Source organism: Narcine bancroftii, chromosome 4, assembly GCF_036971445.1.
Source record: "Narcine bancroftii isolate sNarBan1 chromosome 4, sNarBan1.hap1, whole genome shotgun sequence".
NCBI classification, from domain to species: Eukaryota; Metazoa; Chordata; class Chondrichthyes; order Torpediniformes; family Narcinidae; genus Narcine; species Narcine bancroftii.
Genome location: NC_091472.1, coordinates 187942351 through 187961741, shown reverse-complemented (window position 1 = coordinate 187961741; position 19391 = coordinate 187942351). Strand labels below are relative to the sequence as shown.

The 19391-nt window shown below is 39.8% G+C and overlaps 1 protein-coding gene across 10 annotated transcripts in view; it reads right to left on the bottom strand.

The window, feature by feature from the left end:
* The window catches only part of clip1a (CAP-GLY domain containing linker protein 1a), a 179303-nt gene that overhangs the window by 133477 nt on the left and 26435 nt on the right, over nucleotides 1–19391 (bottom strand). For all 10 annotated transcript variants that reach the window (XM_069933240.1, XM_069933242.1, XM_069933250.1 and 7 more), the window contains exon 3: nucleotides 16983–17545. In XM_069933240.1, coding sequence (XP_069789341.1) covers nucleotides 16983–17545 — 563 coding nt within the window. The remainder of the gene's footprint in view (nucleotides 1–16982; nucleotides 17546–19391) is intronic.

Sequence of the window (19391 nt, the reverse complement as noted above, 5' to 3'; positions counted from 1 at the left end):
GAAATTAAAGAGAGATTGGATAGAACATGTAACAGCAGCGTCATATAATTCAAAAGCTAGAGGAGTAGCTATATTAATCAGTAAAAATGTACCAATTAAAATAGAAGAGGAAATAATAGATCCAGCAGGGAGATATGTAATGATAAAATGTCAGATATATTCAGAGTTTTGGAATTTACTCAATGTATAATCACCTAAAGAAGAAGATCAAAAATTTATGTAAGATATTTTTTGAAGATAGAAGACACGCAAGGGAACATACTAATAGGAGGGGATTTCAACCTGAATTTGGATTCAAATATGGATAAAACTGGGAAAAAAATTAACAGAAAGATCAAAGCAACCAAATTTATAATTAAATTGATGCAAGAAATGCAACTTTTGGATATATGGAGGAAACAACACCCAAAGGAAAAGGAATATTCATATTATTCGGGTAGACATAAAACATACTCAAGAATAGACCTATTCGGAGATCAGTGTTACACTTAAGGAACAGTGTGCTTTTCTGTTATGGGGTGGTAATCCTAGAGGTTTTGCTGCAGGAGTGCTTCAATTACAATGGGCTCCACTGAGGCCTACGGGGAAAGGCAAGCCCAGGTGAACTCTGCCAGTTACTTCAACCTGTCAGCTGGGAGGAGTCACGTGATGGAGTAGTGGCCGGACGGTGAACTCCAGCCCTATCCAGAAAAGTCAGGAAAAACAAAGGAAAACACAAAGGCACAGAAATAAAAGTTACAGAAAAGTGAGTATAAAGGTGGAAAGAAGATGGCGACAAAAAAAGAAAAATCGAAAGCAACGGTAAGAAGAGAGGAAGAGAAGACAAAGGAGGAAAAAGGTGAAGGTCTTACCTGTCCGAAGAGGCCCGCTGCGGAGAGAGAAACCTGCTCCCTCAGGTCGGTAAATAATGGACTACAAAAATGGCTCGCTGAGCCGAGTAAAAGTGCGCAATCGCGCATGAAAAAAAACACACCGACGGGAGGGGGAACCAGCTGGGGAGTCGATCTCCACAGCCGGCAACGACAGCTGCAGGACACCTGCAGCAAGAAGAGACCACAGAAGACAATGGAAACAAGAAAGAAGAGAAGGAAAGGGCAACAAAGAAACAACAGATGGCCAACCCAGAGGAAGAAGAAGAGGAAGAGGAAGAGTACAGTGAAATAGAAGAAGAAAAGAAAGGCAAGATAAAGAAGGTACTTTATCTTATTAAAGGATACATGGAGTCATTTAAAGAATGGCAAACACAGGAATTTAATGATTTAAGAAAAAGAATAAACAACACAGAAGAGAAAATGAATAAAATAGAGATGACCTTAACAGAAATGGGAAAGAAAATGGACAAGATGGAAGAGCGGGCAGTAGCAGCAGAAATGGAGGTAGAAGACTTAAAAAAGAAATTGGAGGAATCTAATAAAAAAACTAAAGAGACACAAGAACTACTAGCTCAAAAAATAGATACAATGGAAAATTATAACAGAAGAAATAACATAAAGATAGTGGGCCTTAAGGAAGATGAAGAAGGCAAGAATATGAGGGAGTTTATAAAAGAGTGGATCCCTAAGACCCTAGGATGTCCAGAACTACAGCAAGAAATGGAAATAGAAAGGGCACATAGAGTATTGGCCTCTAAACCACAACCACAACAAAAACCAAGATCTATTGTAGTAAAATTCCTAAGATATACTACAAGAGAAAAGGTACTGGAGAAGACAATAGAAAAAGTAAGAGAGGGCAACAAACCACTGGAGTATAAAGGGCAAAAAATCTTCATTTATCCAGATATAAGTTTTGAACTCCTAAAGAAGAGAAAAGAGTTCAATACAGCAAAGGCGATTTTATGGAAGAAAGGGTATAAATTTATACTAAAGCATCCAGCGGTATTGAAAATATTTATTCCAGGACAACAAAACAGACTATTCTCGGATCCAGAAGAAGCACGAAAATTTGCAGAACAATTACAAAAATAGACTGAGGGAGGAAGACAGGTAATGAGAGTAAAAATGATCACGATTGGTATGTATGTGGGTAAAGACAAAAATAGACTGAGGGATGAAGACAGGTAATGAGAATAAAAATGATCACGATTGATATGTATGCGGGTAAAGAGGTATAAGAGTGAATAGAGACAATGTGCATACGTGAATGTATCTGTACTTAGAGGAAAATATAGATAGTATAGACAAGAATTAATAAGGGAAGGTAATGGAATAGAGAGAATAAGGAGGGAATTAAAAGAATGACCTTTGTGACATATGAAAAGTGAAATCTTTTCTGGGGGGGGCGGGGTGAGGGGAAATAGCAGTCACTGCAAAATCAGTTGACGCTTGCGAGTGGATTCGCAAATCCAAACGGAGAGGGGAGATGTGGTTGTCGACAAGGGATAAAGGACAACTCAGGAGGGGAAGGGGAGATTGGGGATAAATAAGATAGAAATAGGAGAATAAGGAAAATGTTGGATGTTGTAGGAATGTTGTCTTATAAAGAGTTGAAAATAAGAAAACAGAAATAGAAAAGGAGGAAAGGTAATGATGGAAAAACGGAAAGAGAAGATAAACAAAATATAAAAGGGCTACGCTGAACTATATGACTTTAAATATTAATGGAATACATAACCAAATTAAAAGGAAGAAACTACTAAATTTAAATGAATAAATGTATTCCATTAGAAAAAATAACATAGGTTAAGAAATAATATTGAAATATTCGAACAAGTATGGGAGCCTTACATTAAATACAATAGCGAAAACCTACCGGGGACAAACATTACCTAAGTTGATGGAAGGAGAAGGAAAGAAAAGAATGGACTCAGTAGAATTTCTGGTGTATTTTTGTTGAATGACAACATTGTCTGACTGGCTTAATGCAACCTAGATTGTATCACTGTATATGCGTGAAAAAGAAATAGTGTATATCATGGCTAATGTGATTTATGGTGTGAAAAATAAAAAAATAAAAAAAAAAGAATAGACCTATTCCTGTTATCAGCTCGCATGCAAGACAGAGTTAGAAAAACAGAATATAAAGCTAGAATATTATCGGACCACTCACCCCTGATATTGACAATAGAGTTAGAGGACATCCCTCCAAGAATGTAGAGATGGAGATTAAACTCCATGCTACTTAAAAGGCAGGATTTTAGAGAATTCATTGAAAGACAAATTAAAATGTACTTTGAAATAAATACGGAATCAGTGAAAGATAAGTTTATACTATGGGACGCAATGAAAGCGTTCATCAGAGGGGAAATAATAAGTTATGTAACCAAGATGAAGAAGGACTACAATCAGGAAACAGAGCAGTTGGAAAGGGAAATAGCAAATATAGAAAAAGAATTAGCAATGAAGGAAGACACAACTAAAAGAAGAGAATTGGCAGATAAAAAAAATATGAAACATTACAAACATATAAGGTGGAGAACATAATGAAGACAAAAGAGAAATATTATGAACTAGGAGAAAAAAACGCACAAAATTCTAGCATGGCAGCTTAAGACAGAACAAACTAAGAGAATGGTATTGGCATCAAGGAAAAAAGACAAACAAATCACATATAATCCAACGGAGATTAATGAAAACTTCAGAGAATTCTATGAATAATTATACCAAACTGAAATCGAAGGGAAAGAAGACAAAATAGATGAATTTTTAACTAAAATTGAACTACCAAAATTACAAATAGAGGAACAAAATAAATTAATAGAACCATTTGAAATAGTAGAAATACAAGAGATGATAAAAAAACTACCAAATAATAAAATACCAGGAGAGGATGGATTCCCAATAGAATTCTATAAAACATTTAAAGATTTATTAATTCCTCCCCTCCTGGAAGTAATCAACCAGATTGATAAAACACAAAGCTTACCAGATTCATGCAAAACAGCAATAATTACAGTAATACCAAAGACAGGGAAAGATCCATTCGCACCAGCGTCATATGGACCAATATCTTTCCTTAACACAGATTATAGATAATAGCTCAAATATTAGCAAATAGATTAGCCGACTATGCACCAAAAATAGTAAATCTAGACCAAACTGGATTAATTAAAAAAAGACGAACAACAGACAATATTTGTAAATTTATTAACTTAATTCATGCAGTAGAAGGAAATAAAGCTCCAACAGTAGCAGTTGCTTTAGACGCAGAGAAGGCCTTTGACAGAGTAGAATGGAATTATTTATTCAAAGTACTACAAAAATTCAGTTTACCAGAGAAATATATTAATTGGATTAAAGCATTATATAAGGGGCCATTGGTGAAAGATCAAAACAATTTAACTTAAGCAGATCAACAAGGCAGGGATGCCCACTATTGCCCTTATTGTCCGCGTTAGCCATAGAACCACTAGCAGAACTGATAAGAACAGAAAATAAAATAAAAGGGATAAAAATAAATGACAAGGAATATAAAATCAGTTTATTTGCAGATGACGTTATAGTATACTTAACAGAACCAGAAATATCAATAAAAGAATTACATAAGAAATTGAAGGAATATGGAGAAGTGTCGGGATACAAGATTAACACAAATAAAAGTGAAGCAATGCCAATGAATAATGCGGATTTCTCAAAATTTAAGAAAGAATCACCATTCAGATGGCAAATGCAAGCAATACGATACCTAGGTATACAAATAAATAAAAACCTCGTCCATCTATATAAACTCAATTATTATCCACTAATGAAAAAATTACAGGACGACTTAGAGCATTGGAAAGACTTACCACTAACACTAATATGAAGGATAAACTGTATTAATATGAACATTTTCCCAAGGATACAATATCTATTTCAGGCATTGCCAATACACTTGACGGAGAAATTCTTCAAGGAGTTAAAGAAAATAATAAGGACATTTTTATGGAAAGGGGGGAAACCGAGGATAGCACTAGATAAATTAACAGAATGGTATAAACAAGGAGGCTTACAACTGCCAAACTTTAAAAATTATTATACAGCCGCACAATTAAGATACCTATCAGATTTTTATCAAACAAGGGAAAAGCCAGATTGGACCAGATAAGAACTAGATAAAATAGGGGAGAAGATACTTGAACATATATTATATAAATGGGATGAAAAATTGGTACAATGTAGGAATTCTCCAGTATTACATCATCTGCTCAATATTTGGAAGAAGATTCATGTAGAAAGGAATAAAACAAATTACCAACTACCAAAACTAATACTGACGCAAAATCAGCTAATCCCTTTTACAATAGATAACCTTTCGTTTAGAGAACGGGAGAAAAAAGGGATCAAAAGAATAGAAAATTGCTTTTCAGGAAATAAATTATTATCCTTTGAACAAATGAAGGATAAATATAACTCACAATAATACAGTGTTGGCATACTACCAACTGAAATCCTACTTGAAGGACAAATTGGGAAGCAGTCTGAGGTTACCAGAGGGAAGTAATTTTGAATATATGATTACAGACACAATGATAATCAAAAAATTTATAACAAACATGTATATTAAACTACAAGAAAAGGAGAATGAGGAAACAAATGGTAAAACTAAACAAAAATGGGAACAAGATCTAAACATAAAGATAAAGAAGGAAACATGGGAGAAGTTATGCTCAGGAACTATGAGAAATACAATAAATACGAGGTTACGTATGATACAATATAACTGGATACACAGGCTATACATCACACCTCAAAAGTTAAATAAATGGGACCCAACAGTATCTGACAGATGTTTTCGCTGTAAAAAGGAAATGGGAACAACAATTCATACAATCTGGACATGCGGGAAAGTGAAAAAATTTTGAGAAGATCTAAACCAGATATTAAATAAAATCACAAAAAGAAATATACCAAAAAAACCAGAGATCTTCCTCCTAAGTAATATAAAAAAACAAAGAATTTGGACTTGATTTGGACGGTGCACAAAAAAGATTTGTTAGGATAGCCCTAGCTGTAGCAAAAAAATGTATTATGTCAGCCTGGAAATTAGAAGATAATTTGAGAATACAACAATGGTATATAAAAATGAATAAATGTATTCCATTAGAAAAAATAACATATAATTTAAGAAATAATATTACAATATTTGAACAAATATGGGAGCCATACATGAAACACAATAGAGAAAACCTACCGGGGACATCTACCACCTAAAATGACAGAAGGAGAAGGGAATGAAAAGAATTGACTCAGTGGAATTTCTTGTTTATTTTTATTGAGTGACAAAATTGTTTGACGGGTTTAATGTATCTTAGATTCTGAACTTTAAATGAATGGGAGGGGAGGTAGGAAGGGTGGGATGGGAAGAAGGAGGGGGGGATGAAAACGATACTTGAAAAGGAAAATGTATGTATCTTGATCAATGTGGTTTATAGTGTGAAAAATAAAAAATTTAAAAAAAAATCAATTCTTTCGCATACATTGATGCTGTTGTCCCAATCCATGGCAAATGAATGACTGGAATTGATATAGATCTCCTCCTCTTTTTTTTCTGGGGTAGTTTAGAGGGGGGATTTTAAAGGATAAAATATTATGTATTTGATTCTACTTTGATTGTATGATTTATTATTAAAAAAAGGGAAGGAGGCCCAAGCCATTGTTGAGGCAGTATGGCACTGGAGATACCACCTCGCCGGCAAACAATTTACCTTGCTGACTGACCAACGTACAGTTGCTTTCATGTTCAACAATCAGCAGCGAGGTAAAAATCAAAAACAATAAGGTATCGAGCAAGAGAATTGAACTTACAACCATCGAGTATGATATCTTGTACTGCCCCAGGAAACTCAATGAGCCCCCAGATGTCCTATACCTCAGAACATGTGCCAATGCACAAATAGACCGCACTCCGGGGTCAGCAGGTTCTTCCACTTTATCAAAGCATCAAAACTATGACCAGAAACTGTCAGGTTTGTGCTGAGTGCAAACTGCACTTCTACTGACCAGACAGAATGCATCTGATAAAGGCTATCTGTCCCTTTGAATGCCTGAGCATTGATTTCAAGGGGCTCCTCCCCTCCTCTCATCGCAATGTGTACTTCCTCAACATCATTGAGAGTATTTGTGTTTCCCGTTCACTATTCCCCGCCCAGACACTACCACAGTCATCAAGGCCCTGCACAATCTCTTTGCCCTGTTTGTGGACACCTGCTATATCTACAGGGACTAGGGGTCCTCTTTTTTGAGTGTTGAGCTGCATCAGTATCTGCTGGCTAGAGGCATCACCATGAGCAGGAACATCAGTTACAACCTCCAAGGGAACAGGCAGGTGGAAAGGGAGGACGTTACCATCTGGAAGGCCATCCTCCTAGCCCTAGAGATCTAGAGGCCTTCCAGTCTCCCACTAGAAAGATGTCATCCCCAGTGTGCTCCAATCAATCAGATCGCTCTTATGTACCACCACCAATGGAACTCCACTTGAAAGAATGTTTTCCTTCCCTTGGAAGTCCTCTTCAGGGACCATGCTGCTGTCCTGGCTGAAGTCCCCAGGGCCAGTCCACTCTGGAAGCATGTGAGGAGCCATAAGTCTGACCCACTGGTCAAAAGGGTCTATCTCCTCCACGCCAACCCCAAAAACGTCTATGTGGCGTTCCCTGATGGGTGCGAGGACACTGTTTGGGACCTGGTGCACTCAGGAGTTCCTGAGATCATTGCCAACCATCCCCTTCACCTACCGCTACCCACGATGCATTAGGACCATGTCATGTTACCCTAGCCCCAGTAGATGGCATGCCAGATCCGTTGCCATGCATCCACCAAGCTGATGCCAATATACAGGTATTCTAGACCATCCAGAATTCAACAGCTGCTCTAGAGCTGGCATTATGATAGTCACAGCAGCACACCAGACCACCTAAAAGACACAATTTGCAAGAACATTTAATTCACTTGGTCCTGCTGGACTCTTTCTAAAACAAGGGGGTGAATGTGGTAAACCACGATATGTGTTTTGGCTGAGTTAGTCCTATAGTTCGTCTGGACAAGTCCCTTGCTGACTGTGCCTATGCCTCCTCCCACAGACCCCTGAATAAAGGCGGCTGTGCCACAGCTCCCTCCTCAGTCCAGGGCAGTTGACCAGCATGGATGTACTTCCATTCTGTTGTTTAATAAAAGCCCATCGGTGTCTATACAACTTCTAGCCTTTTGAAGTAATTGATGGTGCATCAATATTTACTAGCAAATTACTAGGTATGAGGAAGAGGTATCATTATGCTACAGTCAGTTATAAAATTAAGTTATGACACATACTTAAAATGTTAATTTGTTAACAGAATGTAATCATTCATATCAAGAACATGCATAATATAAAATACTTTTGAAAGGGAAAAGACAGCTTCATGACCTAAAAGTACAAAATCATTGAGAGAGAAAAAAAAAATCACATTCCATTCCTTCCATCTTGCATCCGTTAGCAACATACAGTAAATGGAACAAAATATATTGATCCTTGGAAAATCAGGTCTAATTAGCAATGATAGAAGGTTTCAACATAGGAGGAAGCTATGTTTTTTTTTCATTGAAGCAATTTAAAAAATCTGGAGTTATGATTTTCTGGAGTAACAACATCCAATTATTTTTCTATACTCCAACCCCAGGGAGTGCAGTCCATTTTCAATTCACAGCATGATGTCGCACAAAAAGAGTTATTTGCAGTAGTTTACCTTACCTCTAAAAGTTGTGATTCCAAATGTTACAATATAGCATTGCAGCATATTCTCTTGAAATGGCTTTTTTTTTTAAACAAAGTTATAAAATAATGAAAAATATTTTTAAAACTATTCTACATTCCATTATTTTGTTATGTAGATTCTAAAGTGCACACTGATATTTGGTCAAGGGAACATACCGAGATACTATATTTTAAATTTTATGATCAGAGCTCGTGAAGGCAGCAAAAACTACTGTGTGTATGATTGCCCTGATGTAACATCTTGCTGCGAATTTTAAAGCCGTCATCCCTGTGGTTGGAGTAAACTCTAACTTGGACTTAAGGCAAGAGACAGCTTCTTCTGGTATAGACTGGACGGGTTCCTTCCACATTGTCAATTTGTATAGTTAACATTTAAACTCACTTTATCATGAGATGATTGGGTTTGTTCCCATTCAGATTTTTGGTCTCCTTTATTAAAGGAGCTGAATGTAGTTAAGGGAGCCCACCTACAAAAAAAAGTGGAAATGACCAGAATGGGGAAAACCACTTTTAGCAACATTTGCCCTCTGACAATTTCAGCTGCACATGAAATTGTTACAACTATAATCACACACCCCACAAAACAAAAAGGAATGCAAGATTAAAATAACAGAAGTGCAAGTGAAGACCTGGAGTGACAACTCGGAATCATTTGTACAAAATATACATGGAAGGCTACAGGAATGGATCAAAGAAAGTAAATGTCGAGTGCATTAATTTTAAAAAATGTAGACACCATAAAAGGCCATTTCGGCCTAGAGTCTGTGCCGCCCAATTTATGCCCCGGTATCTTTTGAACAGTGGGAGGAAACTGGAGCCCCCAGAGAAAACCCACGCAGACATGGAGAGAACATAAAAGCTTCTTACAGACAGTGCGGGATTCGAACCCTAGTCCACTCCCAATCTCTGCCACTGTAAAGGTGTTGTGAAACAAACATGTCATGAACTGAAAAGTTTTTTTAAAAAACCCTGAAAATGCTGATAACTCTCAGCAGATCAAGCAGCATCCAGGAAAGTCCCTATTCTTTCAACAAAGCAAACAATAATTTATAACTGAGTATAATTTGCTCTTCAAAAGCAATAACACAAGTACCTACTGTACGGATGATGAAAAATGACTTTTCATCAAAACCATATTTTAAAACTATGTATAAAATCAAGTAAATTAATTAAACCTATTTATTTGAAATAATGACACTTGATTGAAGCAACAAATGGCTGGCAAAAGTTAGAACTTGCTTAATTATATTGAATTAAACATGATTTGTTTTAAAAATCCTGTTCAAATTCAAATGGGTGGCACAGTTGGCTTAGTAGATAGTGCAACACCTTTAAAGCGCCAGCAACTGGGATCAGGGTTAAAACCCCACACCGGAAGGAATTTGTACATTCTCCCAGTGTCTGCGTGGGTTTTCCCCATGGGCTTTGGTTTCCTCCCACCGTTCGAACCGTACCGGGGATGTAGGTTAATTGGGTGTAAATTCGGCAGCACGGACTCGTGGGCTGAAATGGTCTTTTACTGTGCTGTATGTATTTATTTTTTAAAAATGGCTTTAACAGAAGCCAATGTCTGAAAGCTAAAGTTAAAAAATGTAAATGCATAACAATCAGGAAACATTTATAGACTAAGAGCTTCAGATCAATGACTTTACAAAACAAATATTGAATGTTAAAGGTGTTCTTTTCTACTTACTGTATAACCTGTCTGGTATTTCCAGGATCTTATGACACAAATGCTAATATCAAATCATTTTTTTAAAATCCACCACTGATGAACCAATAACATTCCGTTAAATTGTTCTGATTTTTTTTTCCACTAGATAGACAAAATAGTGTGTAATGTCAATTTTCTTACTTAGATGCTAACTCAATGCAGAGTCCATTACTGAAAGATATAGTAGGGTGTATAAACAGAACTAATTATCAATACAATCTTCTCGAATGAAAATGCTTACAGACCCTCATTACATTATCCACAATTATTCAATATTTTGTTCTTAAGAGTCAGTCCCCTGAGATACAACTTTAGTTGAGTAATAATTGTATACAGAGTTAAGCACCTATCCACAATCCCACTTTCTCTGATGAACACTAAACATTGTGTGCAAGGATTTATTCATTGATCTCAGTAAGCTAAATTTAATTCCTCAACTGAAATCATTTAGTTAATCTGAATTGTCAGCATAATGGGATTTTAAAAAGTAAAATTTAAACTGATTGATCTACAATTATAAATTGTGAAATGCTGTGTGCATTTTCAAAAAAAAGGAAATTACATATGCTACACTGGTTTTACCACCGTCTTACAATAAAACTATTTAAAACTCATTGGGAATTCCGTAATGTTAAAATTCATGTTAGATTGCTGCTTCAAAAATAGTGAGCAAAAAATGCAAGGTGTTGGAAGTCAAAACACGAAAAAATATTTAACAAATTAGGGGACAACCGTGTAAAGAGAAATAGAATTAAATTTCAAGTCAACTTTTAACTGGATTTTAGAAAAGCTACATATCAAACATGGTTTAACTTGCACAGGGAAAGAGGTAAGAATGAAAGAAGTGCGAAACAGAGAGAGAACGAGGGAGATTAAATGGAACAATAGATTACTGTGAGAGAATGGTGAAACAACTCAACTGCAGCAAATCTGTCTGGAGAAAGTTTTTAAAAAAAACCAAATCAAATCAGAGGAGAGTGGGAAGAAAACATTTGTAAAACTCTAGGATACAAAACACTAAGGCAGAATGCTGCAAATACCCAACAAGCCTGGCAGTGACTATGGAGACAGAAAAAATGATTCAACGTTACAGGTTGATGACCTTTCTTCAGAACTTCAGAAAACCAGTAAATGCAATGCTCTCCACAAACCCAGACTGGCCACACTGAGTATTTTGCGTTAATATCAAAGACATCCAAGTATCAGCAAGGTGAAAATAGGTAATACTATAACACCGAAACATATAATTTCAATATCAATGTTTTACATTTTAAATTTAGACATACAGTACTATAACTTGTTCTTTCAGCCCATGAGCCCATGCCCCCAGTTACACCCAATAGACCCAAAAACCTGATCAGTTTTGAACTGTAGGAGGAATCCTAAGAGCCTGAAGGAATCCCACACAGTCATGAGGAGAACGTACGAACTCCTTACAGATTTGAATCCCGGTCGTTGGCACATTAACAGCGTTGCGAAAACCACTACGCTAACCATGCTGCCCTCTTCAATTTTATTCCAATACCCAAGTTAAATTTCAGTGAGAGAATGATGAAGGTAACTGGTAGAATGACCACTGAATGACATTTGGACAATAAAAGAGAGGAGTAAAACATGAAAGTCTGCAAAGTCATTAAAGTAAAAACACGATGCTGGAGAAAAGAGCAAGGTCAAATAGCGTACTTTATTTTTCTTTCTTCTTTGGCTTGGTTTCGCGGACGAAGATTTATGGAGGGGTATGTCCACGTCTGCTGCAGGCTCGTTGGTAACTGACAAGTCCGATGCGGGACAGGCAGGCACGGTTGCAGCGGTTGCAAGGGAAAATTGGTTGGTTGAGGTTGGGTGTTGGGTTTTTCCTCCTTTGTTTTTTGTCAGTGAGGTGGGCTCTGCGGTCTTCTTCAAAGGAGGTTGCTGCCCACCAAACTGTGAGGCGCCAAGATGCATGGTTGGAGGCGATATCGGCCCACTGTCGGTGGTCAATGTGGCAGGCACCAAGAGATTTCTTTAGGCACTCCTTGTACCTCTTCTTTGGTGCACCTCTGTCTCGGTGGCCAGTGGAGAGCTCGCCATAGAACACGATCTTGGGAAGGCGATGGTCCTCCATTCTGGAGACGTGACCCACCCAGCGCAGTTGGGTCTTCAGCAGCATGGATTCGATGCTTGCGGACTCTGCCAGCTCGAATACTTCGATGTTGGTGATGAAGTCATTCCAATGAATGTTGAGGATGGAGCGGAGACAGCGCTGATGGAAGCGTTCTAGGAGCTGTAGGTGATGCCGGTAGAGGACCCATGATTCGGAGCCGAACAGGAGCGTGGGTATGACAACGGCTCTGTACACGCTGATCTTTGTGTGTTTCTTCAGATGGTTGTTTTTCCAGACTCTTTTGTGTAGTCTTCCAAAGGTGCTATTTGCCTTGGCGAGTCTGTTGTCTATCTCGTTGTCGATCCTTGCATCAGATGAAATGGTGCAGCCGAGGTAGGTAAATTGGTTGACCGTTTTGAGTTCAGTGTGCCCGATGGAGATGTGGGGGGGCTGGTGGTCATGGTGGGGAGCTGGCTGATGGAGGACCTCAGTTTTCTTCAGGCTGACTTCCAGGCCAAACATTTTGGCAGTTTCCGCAAAACAGGATGTCATGTGCTGGAGAGCTGGCTCTGAATGGGCAACTAAAGCGGCATTGTCTGCAAAGAGTAGTTGACGGACAAGTTGCTCTTGTGTCTTGGTGTGAGCTTGCAGGCGCCTCAGATTGAAGAGACTGCCATCCGTGCGGTACCGGATGTAAACACTGTCTTCATTGTTGAGGTCTTTATTGGCTTGTTTCAGCATCATGTTGAAGAAGATAGTAAAGAGGGTTGGTGCGAGGACGCAGCCTTGCTTCACGCCGTTGTCAATGGAGAAGGGTTCGGAGAGCTCATTGCTGTATCTGACCAGACCTCGTTGGTTTTCGTGTAGTTGGATAACCATGTTGAGGAACTTGGGGGGGTATCCGAGGCGGTCTAGTATTTGACAAAGTCCTTTCCTACTCACAGTGTCTAAGGCTTTGGTGAGGTCAACAAAGGTGATGTAGAGTCCTTTGTTTTGTTCTCTGCACTTTTCTTGGAGTTGTCTGAGGGCAAACACCATGTCAGTAGTTCCTCTGTTTGCGCGAAAGCCACACTGTGATTCTGGGAGGACATTTTTGGCCACACTAGGTATTAGTCTATTAAGGAGAATCCTAGCGAAGATTTTGCCTGCAATGGAGACCAGCGTGATTCCCCTGTAGTTTGAGCAGTCTGATTTCTCGCCTTTGTTTTTGTACAGGGTGATGATGATGGCATCATGAAGGTCCTGAGGCAGCTTTCCTTGGTCCCAGCAGAGCATGAAAAACTCATGCAGTTTGGAATGCAGAGCTTTGCCGCCAGCCTTCCAGACCTCTGGGGGGATTCCATCCATACCTGCTGCTTTGCCACTTTTCAGTTGTTCAATTGCCTTATATGTCTCTTCCCGGGTGAGGACCTCATCCAGCTCTAGACTCAAGGGTTGTTGAGGGTGCTGGAGCAGGGCGGATTCTTGGACTGAGCGGTTGGCACTGAAAAGGGATTGGAAGTGTTCTGACCATCGACTGAGGATGGAGATCTTGTCGCTGAGGAGGACTTTGCCATCTGAGCTGCGCAGAGGGCTTTGGACTTGGGGTGAGGGGCCGTACACCGCCTTTAGTGTCTCATAAAAACCCCTGAAGTCGCCAATGTTGGCGCTAAGCTGGGTTCGTTTGGCGAGGCTAGCCCACCACTCATTTTGGATCTCCCGGAGTTTGCCTCATAGACACGTCTCCTGAAACCCTCTGGGATCAGCTGAAAATGGCCATACTGCAATTCACTGAAGAGGTACTGGGCTTCTCTTCCAGGAAAAACAAGGTCTGGTTTGACGAAAACAACCAGGAAATCCAGGAGCTGCTGGCAAAGAACCGAGCTGCCCACCAGGCTCACCTTGCAAAGCCTTCCTGGCCAGAGAAAAAAACGAGCCTTCCATCTCGCATGCAGCCATCTTCAGCGCAAACTCCGGGAGCATACTTTATATTGCAAAGATAAAAATACATTATTACCTTTTCGAGCTTAAGCCTTTCAAGGTATGAGCATAATGTAGGCAGGCACATGAATAAAATGGTGGGGAAGGGATGGGGAGGAGCGCAGACCCACAGGCAAAAGGTAATAGGTGGATAAAGGAGGGAGGGCACAACAGAAAACAGGAGGGAGAGGGGAATAGCTCTGTGAATGGAGAGGGAAGGGGTAGAGAGCTGGAGGAAAGGAGACAGAGGGAGAATGGGGAGTGGTTTAGGAGAAACTGGAGGAGTCAATGTTAATGCCATTCAGTTGGAGAGTGTCAAGATGGAACACAAGGTGTGGCCCCTCCAATTTATGGGAAGCCTTGGTTTGGCAGTGAATGAGGCCATGGACTGACATGTCACCGTGGGAGTGGATGCAGAAATGAAATAGTGGGCTACTGGGAGATCCCAGTCATTGAGGCAGACAGAGCAAAGATGTCAGCAAACTACGTTCAGCCTCTGCGATGTAGAGAAGGTCACAATTGAAGCTGCAAATGATTCCTGCAGATTCACAAATGAAGTGTTGCTTCACTTGGAAGTACTGAATGGTGTGGGCACTTTTTGCATTCACAGGGGAAGGTACCAAGGGGGAGGTTAGTGGGAAGGAATGAGTGGACAAGAGAGTCACAGAGGGGAGCTGTTGCGACGAAAGGCAACGAGGGCAAGATGCGTCTTGTGGGGGATCACATTTTAGGTGACGAAAATTGCGGAGGATAATATGTTGGATATGGAGGCTACTGCATGGGAGATGACAAGGGGAATCCTGTTTTTGTTGTGTCTAGGGATAGAGGGGGCCAAGGTAGATGTGGAGGAAATGCAGGTAAGGGCTGAGTTGATTGTGGTGAACGAGAAGCCATTTTTTTGAAGGAGGATACATCAGATGATCTAGACTGGAAGATCACTTCTTGGGAACAGAGAAACTGAGAAAAAGAAATAGAATCCTTACAAGGGATTGGGTGTGAAGAATGTTGCTGAGGTAGTTGTGGGAGTTGGTAGATTTCCAAAAATTGTCTGTAGAAAGTCTGTAGAGGTAGAGAGAGATCAAGAAAGGGGAAATTGTCAGAAATTGACCAAGCGAATTTGAGGTCAGGGTGAAAGTGAATAAAGTTGACGAAGTTATCATGGGTACATGAGGCAAAACAATTGTATTCGTCAGTGTGGCAGAGGACGAGTTGAGAGCCTTCACCTGTGTAGGGTTGCAGCACAACAAAAAGGGCAATCATTGGTGGGATCCATAGGTACCCATGGCAACTCCTTTGACCAGGAGAAAGTGGGACAAATCAAAAGAGAAGTTGTTGAAGGTAAGAACAACTTCTGACAGGCAGAGAGGGAGATTGGTTAGGTATGTTGTGAAAAAAAGAAAGCAAGGAATTTGAGATCTTCTGTACGAGGGAAGGAGATGCAGAAAGATTGAACGAAGTGAAAATTAAGCAGTCAAGTTCAGGGAATTGTAAGTTATTGAAGAGATGGAGGGAAAGTGAGGTATTGCAGATGTAGATAGGGAGGGACTGGACCAGGCAGAGGGGGAGGAATAGAGTCAAGGCAAGTTGATACGAGTATGGTGGGGCAGGAGCATGCAAAAACAGTGGGTAGAAGATCAAACCAGGCAGTATGTCTATGACCTCATGCACTGCCAAACCAAGGCCACCTGTAAGTTCGAGGAGAAACACCTAATATTCCATCTGGGCACTCTCCAACTGGATGGCATTAACATCAACCTCTAGTTTCTGCTAGACCGCTCCCCATTCTCCCTCTTTTCCCCATCTCCTTTCCTCCAGCTTTCCATCCCCTTCACAGAGCCCCCATTTTCTGTTGTGCCCTCCCTCCCTTTTCTACCTTTACCTCTTCCCCCTTCCCCCAACATTAGGTTCATGTGCCTGCCTACATTTTGCTCATAGCTTGATGAAGGGCTCAAGCCCAAAAAGTTAGTTAATAATTGTCTATCATTGCTCATATAAATAATGCTGTTTGTGACCTGCTTGGTTTCTCCAGCATTTGTGTTCTTACTTTCAGACAAAAATTTAAACCGAGATCTTTTTGGATGTTTAGTTGCAAACCAAACATCTCCTGAAAACATCCCAACGTAAGTCCCACGGCTGAAGTCCTGTATCATCCTCTAACATTGGTGAAGAGGCAGGTGAAGATGTGCACAAATGCACTGAAGGAAATATGGGAACCAAAAGACAAACAGCATTCAGACTTTGAGTAAACAATAGATATTAGATGTGTCAGACAATATTTTTACAATAAGGATCTGGTCAATGAAGAAGTCCAAATTTGGTTGGTTTTCTATCAAGAGAAGAAACTAGATTGTAGAGAGTTCGATGAAGACTCTGACCTCAAGCCAGAACTTCATTAACTGCTGAGTATTTCCAGCATGTTCTTAGGGGAAGACCAAGGTTCAGCAAGTCTAGGAAAGTTTTTTGTAACTTTGGAAGGCTGGGGCAGAAATCAACTCAAAGTGATAAATTGCACTTGTGCAAGATGCACAAAAACTATCAGAGAAATACTTAATGACCTACCAGGACCCGGTCTCCAATCTTTAATTCACGTTCGCCTTTCTTGCTAACAGATCCAGCTTCTGAGAGATTCGACACAGATTCACTTCCTGTTTTTAAGAGATTGGACATTGCTGCAGATTCCTGAGCTCCACCTGATGAAGTTTTTTGAGCAGTTGTAGTAGATGGAGCTGTTGTAATACTGGTAGATGTAGATGTTGGCGATATGGCTCTGGAAACAGGTGTTGCTCGAGTTTGTGAACCACCAGCTTCACCATCTGTCACTGGGCTTCGCAACAACTTTGAAGGTCTTGTAAATATTCCACGCAATGGTTCACATTGGAAATACCGAACCCCAGCAACTGAACCATCATTTTTACCAATTGGTTCATCCAAAACAATTCCAGCCCACTGGCCTGGGGCAAACTGACTCTCCCCGAGGAACTGAATATAGCCAGGTTTACTTCCATTTACCCAGATGCGTTCTCCAATTCTGAAGTCAGCCACATGTTCTTCCTGAGCCTCCGTGGTGGATACACTTGAAGATATTTCTCCAGATGTTGTTTTTTGTGTGGTAGCAATGGATGCTGTATACAAGAAAAAAAATGCAAATTATTTGAAAACATTCTTGTGATTTTCTTTGGGAAAAGTTTTTTTTAAATATAAACTCCTCTTTCTCTCACCCTCTCAATTTCTTGTCACAGTGTAGTTCTATAAACATTAATCTCTTTCCAAAATCATGCATATTGCCCTTTGTTTGGAATTATTAAAGCAAACAAAGAAATTATTACACTGTCAGGCAACAAAGCCTGGACTATCCAATATTCAATTTACATGCACCAGATATCCTAGCTAATTTTTCTGTTCTGAGGGACGGAACAGACAGAACAGAAAATAATAGTAGCAGGAGCCCACCTAACCCTTTCCAAAGCCCATCCTTAATTTTATATTCAATGCCCCACCTTTACTACACTTTCAAGGAGCAATGACACTGCATTTCAAAACTTTTAAGAGTCCTGCCAATGTATACTTCACTTTCAGTTTACATTTGACCTCCAAAACTTCAAAATTTCACACTTTATCAGATTAAATATCTTCTGCTATTTCTCTGCCCATTATTAGTAACTGATTATATCCTGTTGGGGTGTATGGGATGTTTAGAGAGGGGTAGCACCTCTGAATGGGGGGGTGGGGGGGGTGCTGTTGTGCACTTTTCGGGCAGCTTGTCCATCTTTGGTTCACACCCGATCAGCTCTCACCTGTGGCTCCAAGTACCTGTAGTACGTACCACAGCCACACTCCGGTAAACCGTCTCAGCAGACGGCTAAATCACGTGAGGGTAGCCAATGGATCTGCGATCCTCAGTGAGGTAGGGGAGCTGTCTATCCCAGCGTGTGAAGTCTGGCCCTGGCGGATTGAGCGGAAGAGACCACAATGATCCAACGGTCAAGAAGGCAGGCACAGTAGGCGTTGTGGAGCACTAAGAGCATGACAAGACATTTAGAAGTCATGGTCATCTAAAACAGCCATAATAGTTGTCTGTGCCACTGGATCAAGGTCTCTTCTGCCAAGAGAGTGGAATCGCCCCTGTGCAACAGCTGTTCCACTTAAAACTCCATCACACACAGGTTTTTTATTATTATTAGTGTCTTCTTTGAACCGAAGGACAACCAATAATATTCTATTGTTTTCTTTGATCACCCTTGATCCACAACACCACCCAATCACCTACTTTTCCATCCAAGTCATTTATATACATCCTAAAGCATAAGGGACCCACTGCTAGTCACAGACCTCCACCCTTTCATCACCATCTTCTGTCATTTATAGGTCAACCAATTACAAATCCAAATGACCAAATTACTCAGAATCCCATCCTTTCTGAACCTGCCTACCACGGAGTCCTTGTAATATGCCATACTAATGTTCATGTAGTCAACATCCATTGCCCTAACCTCATCACCCATTTGCCATCTCTTCAAAAAGACTCAATGTGTAAGACATAACCTGAGCTGCACAAAGTCACGCCTGACTATCCCAAATCTGACTACGTCTTTCCAAATAGTAAATTTTGATAATCAGTAATTACTTGATCTACTGTTTTTGGAAATCATTTCATGTTAAAATAAATTTGCTGATGTTCATCAGTTAAAGATCAATGACATGAAAAGTTAACACTATTCTCTGTATGGATGCTACTTGATGACTTAAACCCAAAATTTTCAGTTATTATTTCCAATTACTGAGAAGCTAAATATGTCAGAAATGGCAATCTATTACATTATAAATCAAAACTGACCACTCCCAGGTTACCAAGCCTAATTTAGTACATGCAACCCATGCGAACAAGTTCCCACAATATCATTAAACTCTCAAGCCAATATTCAAATCTATGAATGGCAGAATTGTTTTCTTTTCTTTCTCTACTTTTAG